We start from the raw sequence: 14,991 nt of genomic DNA on the forward strand, positions 1-14,991 counted from the left end.
TTTGTTTCTGGCAAAGAATTTTTTGATAAACATATTTAAAAGAAAAAAATGTCAATTGTTTTATGTCGTTTTCCTTCACCTTCGATCTCAAGAAAATGTTCTGAAAATTGAAAAAGAGCTCAAGTTCATTTTTTTGCATGCGAATATGACTCAATGTTTCAATACCGGGGAAAAACACTTTGGAAGAATTTGTATTGTCGATCAATGATATTAAAATTTAACGGAATGGTTCTATGATGTATGTTAAACGCCCTAAATGCAAAAAAATTGATCCAAAATGCATTTCTCTTGTAGTGAAACTTGGAGTTGGGTTAATCTGTGTTTTGGGGATGTTTTTTTTTTAGAATGGCGTTGGATTAATTTATCGTGTTGATTCATTATTCAAGAATGGCCCAAACAAATACAAAGTTCTTCAGATATTTGAAAACAAAGTCATTTTGCCCTTACCTTGCTTAACAAACCCGGACTTTGACCAACTATAAAATTGAATTTAATTGACTCACGGAATTCGTTCATTTATCATTTATAGATAATTTCATTGAGAATAAGTTTATCCTTTTACATTTTTGTTTAAAATGAGAAAAAATGGAGCTATTAAATAAGAACGGTGCCAACCTATTTTCTAAGATGGCGGCTGCTCCTGACATCTTATCATCCAAACAAATTGACTTTTATGATAAGGACATTCGCCCAAACACATTCCATGAACAAAATTTTGTTCCTCAAAAAATAAATAAAATTTCATTTTGCGTTCATTCGCTGGTGGCTTTCATATGCACAGGGCTTAATCTAATCAAACATAATTCTATTAAATCCTTCTAAATATGGAATAATTTTCTATGGAGTCATGGCTCGAAGTGTACAGTGACGACTTTAGTATCAAATGAAAGGTGGAGAAGAACTTGTTATGTGTGTAAAATATTATAAAATTCAGTTATGGGAAAGTCGAGATATTTAAGGTTGAAGTTGCTGACCTCAAAATCATAATTTTAGCTGTTTTTTTTTAAACAATTAACGAAATGTCGAGAAAAAGTATGAAATAAAGTTGTAATTGCATAAAGAAGGAAGGACCAAAAAAGTCCGATTTAACATAAATATTTGAAGCTTTTTTGTACCGTGGAAACACCAATCATACAATCATACAATTATATAGTTTTTAGTTTAAAATTAAGAATCGTCATATAGCAAGTTTTACGTTGTTTTTTTTTTTTGAGAACAAGAAATTATATTTTTTATCTATTGATGTCATTTCAAGCCATAATGTCTCATTTTAACCGACGCTGGATTTAGTTTGGGCCATCTCTTTTATAAAACAAAATAAATGAAAAAGACTTTCGTATTTATAGTAACAAAAAAACAATAATTTATTATTCGATAAGACAAAAAATACAAATTCACATTTGTTCTTCTTTAATTGAATCACTTGAAATTCCTGTTGTTGAATTTGTATTGGCAGGACCATCAGCACCATTTGTCACTCCTCCTCCATAAACACCCATTAACAAATTGAAGACTATATTATCGACATGATGTTAGGCAATGTGAATTTCCATTTTACTTTTTTCACTGTTTCGTAGTTTTTCAGCAATATGATCGCCATAAATTGAAAATTCATCACGTTTGGTAACGAAATCTATGAGCGTTTTCATACATTCCAAAGTGTTATTGCCAAGTTCGCTTGATTCTGTTTTAATAACTGTCGGTGGTATATCAGTTATTGCAGTTATTCCAGATTGAGACTGTGAATCCATGGTAGAACTGTAGTCCATTTCATTAATATCAGAATTTTCATCAGGTTCCACTGTATTGTATAACACCTAAGCAAATTATTATTAAAAAAATCCATAAACTCAAAAAACAATGTCATTAAAAAATAGACTCACATCAGATTTAACACCTGCTGTGTTAAAAACATTCTTTTCTTTTACCGCTTCGACCCCATCTCGCAAAAACATCAATGGCGCATAACCAAACCAATTACATTTAACCTTAGCTTTTTTCTCCGTGTCTTTTACTTTTTTATGTTCTCTTCGAAATTGTGATTTTAAACTTTGTACTTTTTTCTCCACTTCGGAAGGAGTAACGCAGTATTTTTCACCTAATTCTTCGTATGCTTCATATTTTTTATCACGAAGTTTGTATAATGGTGAACTTATATCCCACAAACAAGGATTCTTTTCGAGATCTGCTATTAAATTTAAAGTATTTTCTGTGTTCCACATCTTCACTTTGAGACAATTGTCTTTAAACTAAAATTGCGAATATGAACACACAATTATTAATCTACAAGTTTTTGTTTTTGGTTTTTTTGTTTGTTTATTCTCTTAATTTTAATAGGATTAACACACACTCTTATCAAATTCTCTCTTTCGCATACCGTTTTGTTTTTGTACTGTTCGCATACAAAAGTGAACACAAACTTTGTATGAACTGTTGGTTGATTTATAAATATTTACAGTGAGAATCAAAGGTATGCACACATTTTGATTTATTTTTAAAATGAAGGAGGTTTAATCATGGGTTTTTCTACTGTAAGGGTGTGACGTGTGACACAGTTACTTCATTTTTGTCCTGATTTTTTTACTATTAAAAAAAAAGCTATAAGACATCCTTTTACTGTTAATTCATATAATTTTCATTTCTGTGTTGAATATTGTAAATAGTAATCATTCAAATCATTGTTTACTCAAAATTAATACTTCATGTTTAATCATTTGAAATACTTTATATTATTTTATTAATAAAATTGTTTATATTTATATTTGAAAATACAAAAACGTCTTTTCATTTATCTTTGTTCTCTAACTTTGTTGTTGATTCGATTTTCGTTTAACTGTTCAACGTTTACTGCGTTCTTCGGACAGTATAAGCGCCTAAGAATAAATAAACAAAGCTACGATTTATCAAAATTGTGACATATAATTTGAAGACTGATACTTCACAATATTGTGTAGTGACACCCACAAACATCAAGGACGAAAATTTGGCCCTACAAAGTTATTTAATAACTTCAATACCTAAGGTATGTAGTTGTTAATATTTTTTTTAAAATCACATTTTATTAACCTGTCTTTCAACGTCACAAAACTCTTAAGATAAGATGATACTTTAAGATTAGATGAGACTTTAAGAAGCTAAAGCTATACTGTAGATTTTTGAATGAAAGGTCGTGGATATCGTATTCATATGAAAGAAGATTTTAAATGCGTTTCCAGTAAGCATATAATACCTATATGAAGGAAATTTACAAAATGCTGTGTTTTTATAACAATTACAAAATCTAACGGTGTGACATATTTTTGTAACGGGTGTGACATTGTATTAAAAAACGTATTTATCATTATACAAACATTGAATAAAAATTCAATTACTTCAAATTTCAAATATTTAAGCACTATTTACACAATAAATAGTTTATTAGGGTCAAAATCTGAGTTAACAAATAAATGACTCAAAATTTGTATAAGAAAATTATTTCAATTTTGGATAAAATAAAGCGTTCACCGGCAATACAATTCAATATAAGGTTTTTAAAATAATGTTTGCTTTGAAACTTTTAGAGTGTTAATTTTTCCTATCTTTTTCTCAAAACCTCATCATTTTTTTAATTTTGATTGAGTTAGGTATATAAAAAAAAATTAAACTAATATGAAATTATTAAAGTAAAAAGTATAAGTAATTAAATATGATAATTTAATTTCTTATACGTTTTGTTGCGTGGATTACCTTTATGAAAAGAAACAATTTTTGTGAAGCCCTAAGAAGTTATAAGGTAAAGTCATTATTAATTTTAATATTGAAAACAAACTTACATCGATAAAGTTCAACTCACAACCTCGACAAGTGTAATTTTGAGCATTTACAATGAAAACCGGTCAAAAGTACTAATTAAAAATTTTGAGAAACTCCACCTTATTATTTATTTTTGGCCTGAATAATTAAGCTATCATAGACAAATTTTAAAAATTATTAAACCCCATCACCACCGTGGAGGGAGGGTGTTGAAAATTAGACTTTGCTCAATCCGGAAGTGTACACTGTACATTTTGAAAACGAATTAAATAAATAAATATTTTCACAAATTACAAATGCTCTCAAGTTTTCAGTATTTTTTTTTTTTTTATTTTAGTATATTTTGGTTAAGACGGCTCAATCGTTTGATCGTCTTTATTTTAAAACTATGTTCGTTTTTTAACTCAAGCGTCAACTGTTGTTTTGAGAACCAGTCTTACAAATTATATATTTTCTTTATAAAATGCAGTGTCACCGAGGTGCAAAAAAAGCGCATACTAAATAAAGAGAAAAAAAATCAACTGCTACTACTTACTAAACTTCTTACCTTCCCACATAAATGCTAAAATGCTAACCATGATAGGATCCATTTATAGGCTGACATTGGTAATATTAGTGTTTGGTGTGGAAAAAACCGTCTATCTCTCAACCCAGTCAAATGTCAAACAATTACTTTCTCTCGAAAACGAGTACCGAATGCTTTCGATTATAAACGAGGAGAAGACTGCTATTTTTGCCAAACAAACGTAAAGGGGCAACACAACAAAACACGGAAACGGATACGTTATGCTGATGTCAGCACTGTTACCAAACCGAAAACCATCAGTGTGGACAAAGAGTTGAAAAATACCAAGGATCAGGATGAAATTGCTGGATGTTTGAACTGGAAGCCTAAAGATCCAGATTTTCACCCTTCAGCAACGATAGAACGACAATTTACGACAGATACAAATAGGTATCAAGGAGACGGTCAAAAGTGCACGGTTCTCGTCTCAAGCAGTGGAATGTGCCAAAAGAAGACTTTAAAATCCATTTAACGATTTAACAGAAAAAATTAAGAACGAAATCATTTCAGAGGCTTTTTGAGTAGGTATTGATGATGTTTTTCAAAACAATATCCTTGTTTACTCCTTTGACGTTGCTGGGCTATTTGATCTTTTAGATAACGAACATATTCCGAATGAATGGCGGCTTGTCATCGACGGATCAACCCTAAGTAAGTACACATTTTTCAGAAACTTAATATACATATAACTCATTTGAAATATTCTAATACCTCTTTGTTCTTACAATTTAATAGTTTTGAAGGCGGTTTTATTACACAACAAGAATGAGCTTTCATTAGTCTCATTGACATACGCAACAAACATGAAGGAAACTTACGGGAATCTCAAAAATGTACTTCGATTCATAAATTACTCAACATATAACTGGAAAATTGTTGCTGACTTGATAGTTCTTTCAATTTTATTTGGGATGCAAGGTGGACAGACAAAATGTCCATACTACCTCTTGGTAATTCCATGATAGCATATAGGCATATTTTTGTATGTTTTTCGCTTTCATTCATTTAACTATTAACTAAATTAAATTAAGCCGGAAATGACTTCAAGTGTGTAGATCCAGCAAAATTTCTCTGGAAACATTGCTGAAATCCGTAGTTTTTCCTACGTAAAACTGCTTGATTTTACCATCAGTTCCGTAGAAGTGGAAGAGTTGCTTAAAATCGGAGGACTGCCCATCATTAAAGTTTCTCCCTACAGATCAAGAAAGACCTCCAACAAAGAATAAAACAGCTTTGTTGAAGAACTTAGCAATACCGTTGCAGAAGTATACACAAAGACAACTATCATGAACCCTAATGTCCACTGTGAACGCTTCAAGCCCAATGATATAGTTCAATGTAGGAACTGCCAGCAATTTGGACATGTCGTAGTGAACTGTGTGAGGAATTTCATCTGCGTTAGTGCAAAGGCAGCCATTTACCAGGAGTGCCAATTGCAAGACCGACATCCAAATAATTATAGAGGATGTCCAACTCTTAAGAAAAGCAAGCTCTCACTCAAAAGAAGGTTCAACAAGAGTTAATCGCAAAGTCCAGCTTGCACCTTTATCAAACCAGCCATCAGCTTTGCAAGTATTTCAAGAAAAATCCCAGTTCAACAATCAAAAACAAAGAGTTCTAAGAAATCCGCATCCCAAGTTCGGTAAACCATAACACGAATAGTAATCATACAAACTCATTTGGCTTCTTCCTCTAATATCTACATTTCTTGAGAAAATATTTCTTCGGTCGCTAGCCTATAATAGAAGAAAAAGGTCCTATATGTTGTCAACACTGATATTTGGCAGCACCGATTCCTATTTAAAATGTAATTATATACAATATTTGGCAGCACTAAAAAAAATCACCACTTCATGCTTGGTATACCAACCACCAGCATAATAAAAGACAGTTCAAAAATTGATTTGAGCATTGGAAGTTACGTAATATACAGTGTAATAAACTTTATAATTTCTATTATTCTGATGGCCAGGATATTGGAAAAATGCCTTCGTTAAAAGCAGCATGATCAATTTGGGTGACAGTTCCATGATCTGGAATCTAGGCTCCCATTTTTCCTCCCATTTAAAATAAAATAAAATAAAATAAAATAAAATAAAATAAAATAAAATAAAATAAAATAAAATAAAACAAAACAAAACAAAACAAAACAAAATAAAATAAAATAAAATAAAATAAAATAAAATAAAATAAAATAAAATAAAATAAAATAAAATAAAATAAAATAAAATAAAATAAAATAAAATAAAATAAAATAAAATAAAATAAAATAAAATAAAATAAAATAAAATAAAATAAAATAAAATAAAATAAAATAAAATAAAATAAAATAAAATAAAATAAAATAAAATAAAATAAAATAAAATAAAATAAAATAAAATAAAATAAAATAAAATAAAATAAAATAAAATAAAGTAAAATAAAATAAAATAAAATAAAATAAAATAAAATAAAATAAAATAAAATAAAATAAAATAAAATAAAATAAACTAAAATAAAATAAAACAAAACAAAACAAAACAAAACAAAATAAAATAAAATAAAATAAAATAAAATAAAATAAAATAAAATAAAATAATATAAAATAAAATAAAATAAAATAAAATAAAATAAAATAAAATAAAATAAAATAAAATAAAATAAAATAAAATAAAATAAAATAAAATAAAATAAAATAAAATAAAATAAAATAAAATAAAATAAAATAAAATAAAATAAAATAAAATAAAATAAAATAAAATAAAATAAAATAAAATAATATAAAATAAAATAAAATAAATATTTCAGTCAGGGTTTGACATTACGTTAAGACGGTTAAGAGGACGAACATCTCATTTTTTTTTTCCTTCCATTACTTTGCTGTTCCCAAATTGGTGATTATTTATTTTCATAAATTTACATTTGCCTGGGCAGTAAATATTTTAAAAATAAGATAAAATAAAATAAAATACTTGTTATTTTTACAGTAATAAATAAATTTTTATTTAATTATTTAAAAGTAAGCCTACGCGGTTCGTCTTTTTAGGACATCATCAGGACACCTTTTTTTAGTTTTATTATTTATAAATAAATTGTTAAGATATACAAAAAAATTAAAAAACAAATTTTCCTTTTTTTAATTTTTTACTCCGACATTTGAAACAGTTGGTAGTTCCTCTTTATCGTAATTACCATTTATTAAATTGGCAATTACGTTGTCCATATGTGCCTGCGCAGTGTGAATCACTTGCCTTGATTTCCCGCATTTGCGAAGTTTTTCTGCCAGGCAGCTACCATAAAGCGAATATTTGTCCGTCAATAGAGCTTCTATGTGACTCAACTTATTTAGTAGAACTGATGTACTGCTTGAAGGTTGAGCATGAGAACTCCCGACTTCTGACTCCGACGAAGTATCCATTAACTAAAAAAATAATTTTGTTAATATTGCATTAATTTCACTATATTCAACACTCTAATAATAAAACAAAACTTACATCAATGGATTCTTCGGAATGCAGAGTTACCGGGTGCACCTGGTTATCATGGTCATTGTGCAGTAAGAATGTGAGTGGTTGATAACCAAACCAATGCGATGTTATGTTATTTTTCACTACCGAAGAAACTGGGTTTTAAGGTTTTGCACTTTTACAACAAGCTCCGAAGTATTGAGGTTATATTTCTTTCCCTATTCTTCGTATTTGTTATTTTTTATTGCTCTGGATTTAAACTTCTTGCAGTTCAAATTCCACAAATACGGATTTTCCTTAAAGTCTTCAATCAGCCTAAGTGTATCGTCGGTTGTCCACATTTTTTTTTTACTTCTTTACACTACTACTCCACTCACTGTTCAAAAAAGCTTTGATGTCTCACCAATTCTTATTTTTCCAATTCATTTTTTTTCTCTTTCGGGGTCAATTTTTATCTGGATCATCGTTGAGCAAAAATGTTAGTAGTTGATAACCAAACCACTGCAACTTCACTTTATTTTTAAGGAGTTTATTATGCTCGAGACGAAATTAGGGTTTAAGGCTTGGAAACTTAACCAAAAGCTCCGAAGCATTGAGGCAATATTTTTTTTCCAATGCGTCGTACCTATATTTAGTTTTTGAAGTCTTTGGTTTGAAATCTTTACTGTGGACGTCCCACAAACAACGATTTTCCATGTAGCTCAGCTTGAAAAGTATCCATTAACTAAATAAATAATTTTGGAAATATTGAATTAGTTTCAATATAATCAAATCTTTATTAAAACAAAACTTACATAAATGGATTCTTCGGAATGCAGAGTTACCGGATGCACCTGGTTATCATGCTCATTTTGGAGTAAGAATGTGAGTGGTTGATAACCAAACCAATGCGGTGTTATGTTATTTTTCAAGAGTTTATTGTGCTCCCGACGAAACTGGGTTTTAAGGTTTTGTACTTTTACAACAACCTCCGAAGCATTCAGGTTATACTTCTTCCCCAATTCTTCGTATTTGTTATTTTGTATTGCTCTGGATTTGAACTCCTTGCAATTCAAATCCCACAAACACGGATTTTCCTTTAAATCTTTAATGAGCTTAAGTGTGTCGACGGTTGTCCACATATTTTTCTTTTTTCTTACTTTTTAACACAACTACTCCACTCACTGTTTAAAAAAGTTTTTATTCCTCACCAATTCTTATTATTAACTTGCACTTTATACTTAATCATTTTCAGACCACAGTTTAAATTATTTATGTAAACATTCTTTAAAGTATACCTAATTTTAATTTAATTTTATCAATTATTTTTTGAAGTGTTTTAAAAAAATATAAAATGTTCTTTAAAATTACGAAAACATCTTTTTGAATGGTTTTGACGAAGTATGCTTTTTGATTTGTGGTATAACAAAGAAAATTTGAATAAAAAATTAGTCGTTGTAGCCGTTTTTTATAATTTTCCAGTAACTTTTTTCAAAGAATTCTCATAAAAATTGGTATACTGTTCTAAACTGTACTGTACACCAAAACAAAATTTCAAGAAAATTCATCGATTCGTGTTGGAAAAAACTGATTTTTGGAACTGTAATATTACCTACTAATATTACTCTGCGTCTGTAAAAAAAAATCGTTGAAATAAAGAAAACGGTTCTACGATTGAAACCGTTAATAAAGGTTTAACAAAAAAAAAATTAGAACTTTAATTTCAATGAGTTTGTCCTCAGCTCGAGATAGAGACAGACATATGGACAGGCAGACAGAATTGCGAGCTCCTCTTTTAACGTTTTATCTACTATAATTATCGCTCATTTTATTTGAACACTGTCACAATTCAAAAAAAAAAATGTCTGGAAACGAGTTTTCAATTTAGTATCGATCTATTTTTGTATGTAAAAAAAAAAAAACAAAACTAGTGCTCCTTCTCGGTCAGTTTTTAAAGCTAAAAAATTACTTTGTGCAAGATTAAAGATTACTTTATTCCAAAAACTTCTATACATTTAACTCATAATTCGTGATTTTTGAGTTATGACAGTATTCAAGTAAATGAGCGATATCTTGTCTGGTTGTTACCTCGAGTTTGATTTGGAATTAAAAAAAACTGTTATTGCGAATAAAAATATGTATTTTCGATTAAAAATAATTTTTTTATTGGAAATACAAAATTGCCTGCATAAAAAATGTGAAGAAGATATTGTTATTTCAATATTCGCCCCTTTTTTACTATTTGGTCCTACATTTATTGTTTACATTTTATTATTAGAGCTAATGTAATGCCAAATAGTCAAAATATTATTAAATTTGATGAATATTAATTCAAAAAAAAAATATTTTGCACACATTTTGCATTTAATTTTATTTTTAATGAAGAAGGTAAGTTTTTTATTTGGAATAATATTTTTTTATGCAGTTCTTTTTTTTTCCAATCAATATTTTTGCTTAATTTGTAATGGAAGATAAATGCAATTAAACAAAATAATTTTTAACAATACCGCTCCTCACAGATTTTAATAAATTACACAACATTTGTCGAAAATTATTTGTAAATAAATTCAAAATAATCAAAAAATATCAATTTATAATTTATAGACAGATAAATTCTTATATAATATTATTTTGGAATTTAATTTTTGATTATTTTGACTTTTGAGCGTAGCAGCACAAATTGCAACAATCTAAGACTCAGTCAACTTTTTTTGTTCGGTTTATTATTTTTTTTTTTCTAATTTACAAGCTTATAATATTTAATTTCCAGATATATTTATCTCTTTCACACCCCATTAATTACATAGCAAATGTAAAGATTACTGTTTTTAGCAGGAAAAAGAAAAAGGAAACAACCGTGTCGTACGTTCTTGCTCCTTTTGTTAAAATTGCTCAAAATAACTTTCGATATCAAAATCCTCTAAATGAAAATTTGTTACAAAATAAAGATAATATATAAATATACATATTGGGCCCTACCAATAATCAAATTTAAAGCTGACTTTAATTTTTACCTTAATTCTACATATTTCACAATACCAAAAAACAATTTAATAGCCAATTTAAATTCTAACGCTCGATTAAAATTTATAGTTGGGAAACTCAACTATAAAATTTAACATAGAGTTAGCCTTTAACCTGACTATTAAATTGGTTTTTGGTATTTTGAAATATGTGGAATTAAGGTAAAAATTAAAGCGAGCTTTAAATTTGATTATTAGTAAGGCCCATTATGTATGGCAATTACAATATCATTTTTTTAACTGTTTTGAGCTCCAAACGAATTTTATTTCTTACAATAATACAGTAAAATAGGGAGAAAAAAGGGGTAAATCTCGGAATGAATGTTAGTAGAAATTTTTTTTGCTCAATATCTTCCTTTTGCCATTCTATAACATATCTCAAAAGTCTAGAAAAATCTCATGTCCGCTTGTCGCGATTTCAAGGTCAAATCGCGAAATGGAGATTTTCAAAATTAGCAGAAATAGGCTATGGTATTATATACACATATGATACATGATGTCAAGGTATTTTTTAATGCTGATTCCAAAAAATCTAAAATCAAGACAATCTGACGTCTCTGGAAAAAGTTATACCTGTTTTTCATCTGTCAACTCATATTATTATAACAGTTGCAAACTTACTGCCGAAAAACCCTTAAAAGTTATGGTAGATGAACCAAATTTTGCATGAAGATTTTAGAATCCATCATTATTAAAAATCAAAACAATCCATTACAAAAAATATATACACCTACGAAATAATGGTATTTTTTGATGGAGGGGCAAATTTTAGGATATGCACTAAAGAAGATTCTTGTTCATCTTAGGAATAAGTGCTAATAGGCTAATTTTTTCATTTTAATCTTTGTTTGGATATTCTTTAACTACCCTCAAAAATCTAAAAAAATCTCACGTCCGCAAGTCCTAATTTTCTTGGTTTGAAGATAAGGTGCAGATTTTAAAAAATTGAAAAACTACACTTCAGATATTTGTGTCAGATCAACATGAATAAGGTGCATTACTTTTCAGGGATGGTCAGGTTGACTTGTTTGTGAGTTTTGTTGGAATAAGTGTTAAAAAATACCTTTAAATCATGTCGCTTATGTTGGTATACATATAAAAATTTAAACTTTTCTTATTGATTTTTTAAAATCTGCACCTTATCTTCAAACCAAGAAAATTAGGACTTGCGGACATGAGATTTTTTTAGATTTTTGAGGGTAGTTAAAGAATATCCAAACAAAGATTAAAATGAAAAAATTAGCCTATTAGCACTTATTCCTAAGATGAACAAGAATCTTCTTTAGTGCATATCCTAAAATTTGCCCCTCCATCAAAAAATACCATTATTTCGTAGGTGTATATATTTTTTGTAATGGATTGTTTTGATTTTTAATAATGATGGATTCTAAAATCTTCATGCAAAATTTGGTTCATCTACCATAACTTTTAAGGGTTTTTCGGCAGTAAGTTTGCAACTGTTATAATAATATGAGTTGACAGATGAAAAACAGGTATAACTTTTTCCAGAGACGTCAGATTGTCTTGATTTTAGATTTTTTGGAATCAGCATTAAAAAATACCTTGACATCATGTATCATATGTGTATATAATACCATAGCCTATTTCTGCTAATTTTGAAAATCTCCATTTCGCGATTTGACCTTGAAATCGCGACAAGCGGACATGAGATTTTTCTAGACTTTTGAGATATGTTATAGAATGGCAAAAGGAAGATATTGAGCAAAAAAAATTTCTACTAACATTCATTCCGAGGTTAAACCCTTATTTGACTGGATTACAAAGAGAATAATTTTTGGAAAAAAAAAATAATTATTCGTTTAGTCACATAATAATACTGAAAACTCAGTACTAACCTTAGTAAAATTCGACACGGGGCACAACAACAAATGACTGCTAAGAATAAAGTAACTATTCGTCTGTGTTGTGATTTACAGAGAATTTTTTTTAACTAACTTATTTTTGACTCAACAACAAATGTTTATTAATAATACCTAAATAAAAGTAATTTTTTATTGTTGTTTATAGTAGCCGTGTTTTATTGGTACTCAGTATTTTACTGTACTGAGTTACCAATAAAACGCGGCTAGTATAAAATATTAACTCAGCTAAATACTGAGTTAGCACAAAAACAAGGCTAATAATAATGGTCGTTGAAATCAATTAAGTAATTTAAGAAAAAAAAATACAAAAAAAAATCCATTGCACACCAACATGATAAATGTACCTATATTGTTGTTTTTTATTAAAAAAAAATTTCTATAAAACCATTACCTACTTGCCCTTTAGAAAAAGTAAAAAAAAAATTTTAGCATTCAAGAACAAAAATAGCATAAACAAAATCCCGTTAACTTAAAAATTACCAAAGCAGAGGCAAATGCAATACCTTATGACGATTCTAATGAAAAAAAAAATCCGCTAGCCTGTGCATTGCTTGTCTCTTTGTCTTACGATTTCCATTAATGTATGAAAAATAGTAACGAGAAACAAAATATATTTTTATACAAAAACATGAAAGTTAAAATTATACATAGTTTTGTATTAATTTTTATTAAATTTTAAATAAATAATTTTTAGTATCGTTTGATTTACAATTTTGATTACAATTTTGTTTGTAAAAAAAAAATTAACGATTATTTGCAGAACAGTTCAATAAGGTTGTTTTTTTTATTTGTGCGGCAAGTTTTATAAAATCGACAAAAAAAAATAATAAAAACACAGTAAAATTTATTTTTTTAATGTTTTTCTGTTTTTCTTTTGCATAGAAAGAAAAGTTGCAAAATAAATTTATTCAAACTATTAACAATTTTAATGCAATTGTGCTAAGTGAAAAGCTCACTTTGAATTTTTGTTCGCTCTTGTAACGCTACACTTCAGACTCTTTTTAGATTGGGACTCCTGAGCAGTGTTGTAAGAATATAAATTACCTAAAAAAGAACGCATTTGAAATTAAAAAAAAATTACATATCTATTGCAAATTAAAAACAAATGCATTAAAATTTAAATTGTATTTAGAAATAAAAATATTTTGAAAAAAAAAGTCAATGCAAAATGTGTGCACTAAACATTTTTTTTAATATCGTCTGCCACCTGCTAACAAAAAACTTTCAAATCTTTTCAATTCTTTTGCATAGTAGTATAGAATCTTGAGAGCAACTTTATGTTGTTTTGGTTTTATTCAAACATTTAGAAATATTAATTTTTTTAATAGTTTTGTCAAGAGTGGAAAAGTGGAGGTGCTATTCATTCTAAATCGACGATATTCGTCAATTTTCTTACAATTTTAAGTATTTTGCCTTCATTAGCTCCAAAATTATTGTTGAAATAGCTAATATAGGGCCAAATAGTCAACATTGTAAGAAATTTGATGATGATTTTAAAAAAATAATTAAGGCACACATTTTACATTGATTTTTTTTTCCAATACAGAAAATTTTTTATTTAAAATAACAATTTTTTAATTTGCAACAAATATATTTTTTTTTTTAATTTTTAATGGATCCAAATGTATTAAAGAAAAATGATTTTTCACAACCTGTTCCTGTTCCTTAAATTTGAGTCATTTTTTAAATTTAATGAGCTAGAGAAGAAAAATAACATTCTTTATCCTCTTTTTTATCATTGAATTTTGAAAAGAGTTAGGCCTCTGGAGTATCAAAATAAGAATGGTCTAAGGCTGATTTTTAAATTATTAGTTGGACTATCAAAGGAATAAAGTCAATATTAAAAAAAAAAGTTATTTCAAAGGACAAGCTCTACCTATGTGAATTTGAAAAAATGGTTTCAACAAAAACATTTAGCTGTGGCATTTACTGACATAAAAGATTTTTTTTTGTTACCAGTGAAAGAAAATTGTCTACATTAAGTTATAAGCTAACAGCAGATGATGGTTACGTTGGATTTTCATATCATCCGCATAAATTGATAAACCAAAACCAAGAACCTGTTAGATGTATTCTTTGATAGCTTAAATAAATAACTATGGCCCTAGATCGGTACCTTGTGGTACACCGTAAGTTGCATGGAAGATGATAGAAAAAGATTAAAACAGACGATACATTTACTTTTAGTGAAGTCTAAAGTCAGTTATAGAAGGAAGAGAGCAGGGTGTCATAGTATGAGTTTATGATAAATTTTTTTGAAAGCTTTGCTAAATTTGGTAGAAAAAAAACCATTTGAAGATAGT

At 28.1% G+C, this 14,991-nt stretch overlaps 2 protein-coding genes across 3 annotated transcripts in view; both read right to left on the reverse strand.

Moving 5' to 3' along the window:
- The window catches only part of LOC129911146 (serine/threonine-protein kinase tousled-like 1), a 194,235-nt gene that overhangs the window by 162,556 nt on the left and 16,688 nt on the right, over window positions 1-14,991 (reverse strand). The window lies entirely within an intron of this gene.
- LOC129911160 (uncharacterized) lies at window positions 1,471-2,548 on the reverse strand. Its single transcript, XM_055988867.1, has 2 exons — window positions 1,884-2,548; window positions 1,471-1,817 (listed from the first exon to the last, which is right to left on the reverse strand). Exons 1-2 carry the CDS (start codon window positions 2,220-2,222, stop codon window positions 1,533-1,535), a joined length of 624 nt encoding a protein of 207 aa, XP_055844842.1. The 5' UTR covers window positions 2,223-2,548; the 3' UTR covers window positions 1,471-1,532.

The sequence above is a fragment of the Episyrphus balteatus genome, chromosome 2 (assembly GCF_945859705.1).
Source record: "Episyrphus balteatus chromosome 2, idEpiBalt1.1, whole genome shotgun sequence".
Lineage (NCBI taxonomy): Eukaryota > Metazoa > Arthropoda > Insecta > Diptera > Syrphidae > Episyrphus > Episyrphus balteatus.

What these genes read in the sequence shown, in the direction of transcription:
- LOC129911160 (XM_055988867.1), bottom strand. Translation starts at nt 2,222, where the DNA reads ATGTGGAACACAGAAAATACTTTAAATTTAATAGCAGATCTCGAAAAG. An exon ending in CAGCAGGTGTTAAATCTGAT is followed by an intron (nt 1,818 to 1,883) that starts GTGAGTCTATTT and finishes TAATTTGCTTAG; the next exon opens with GTGTTATACAATACAGTGGA.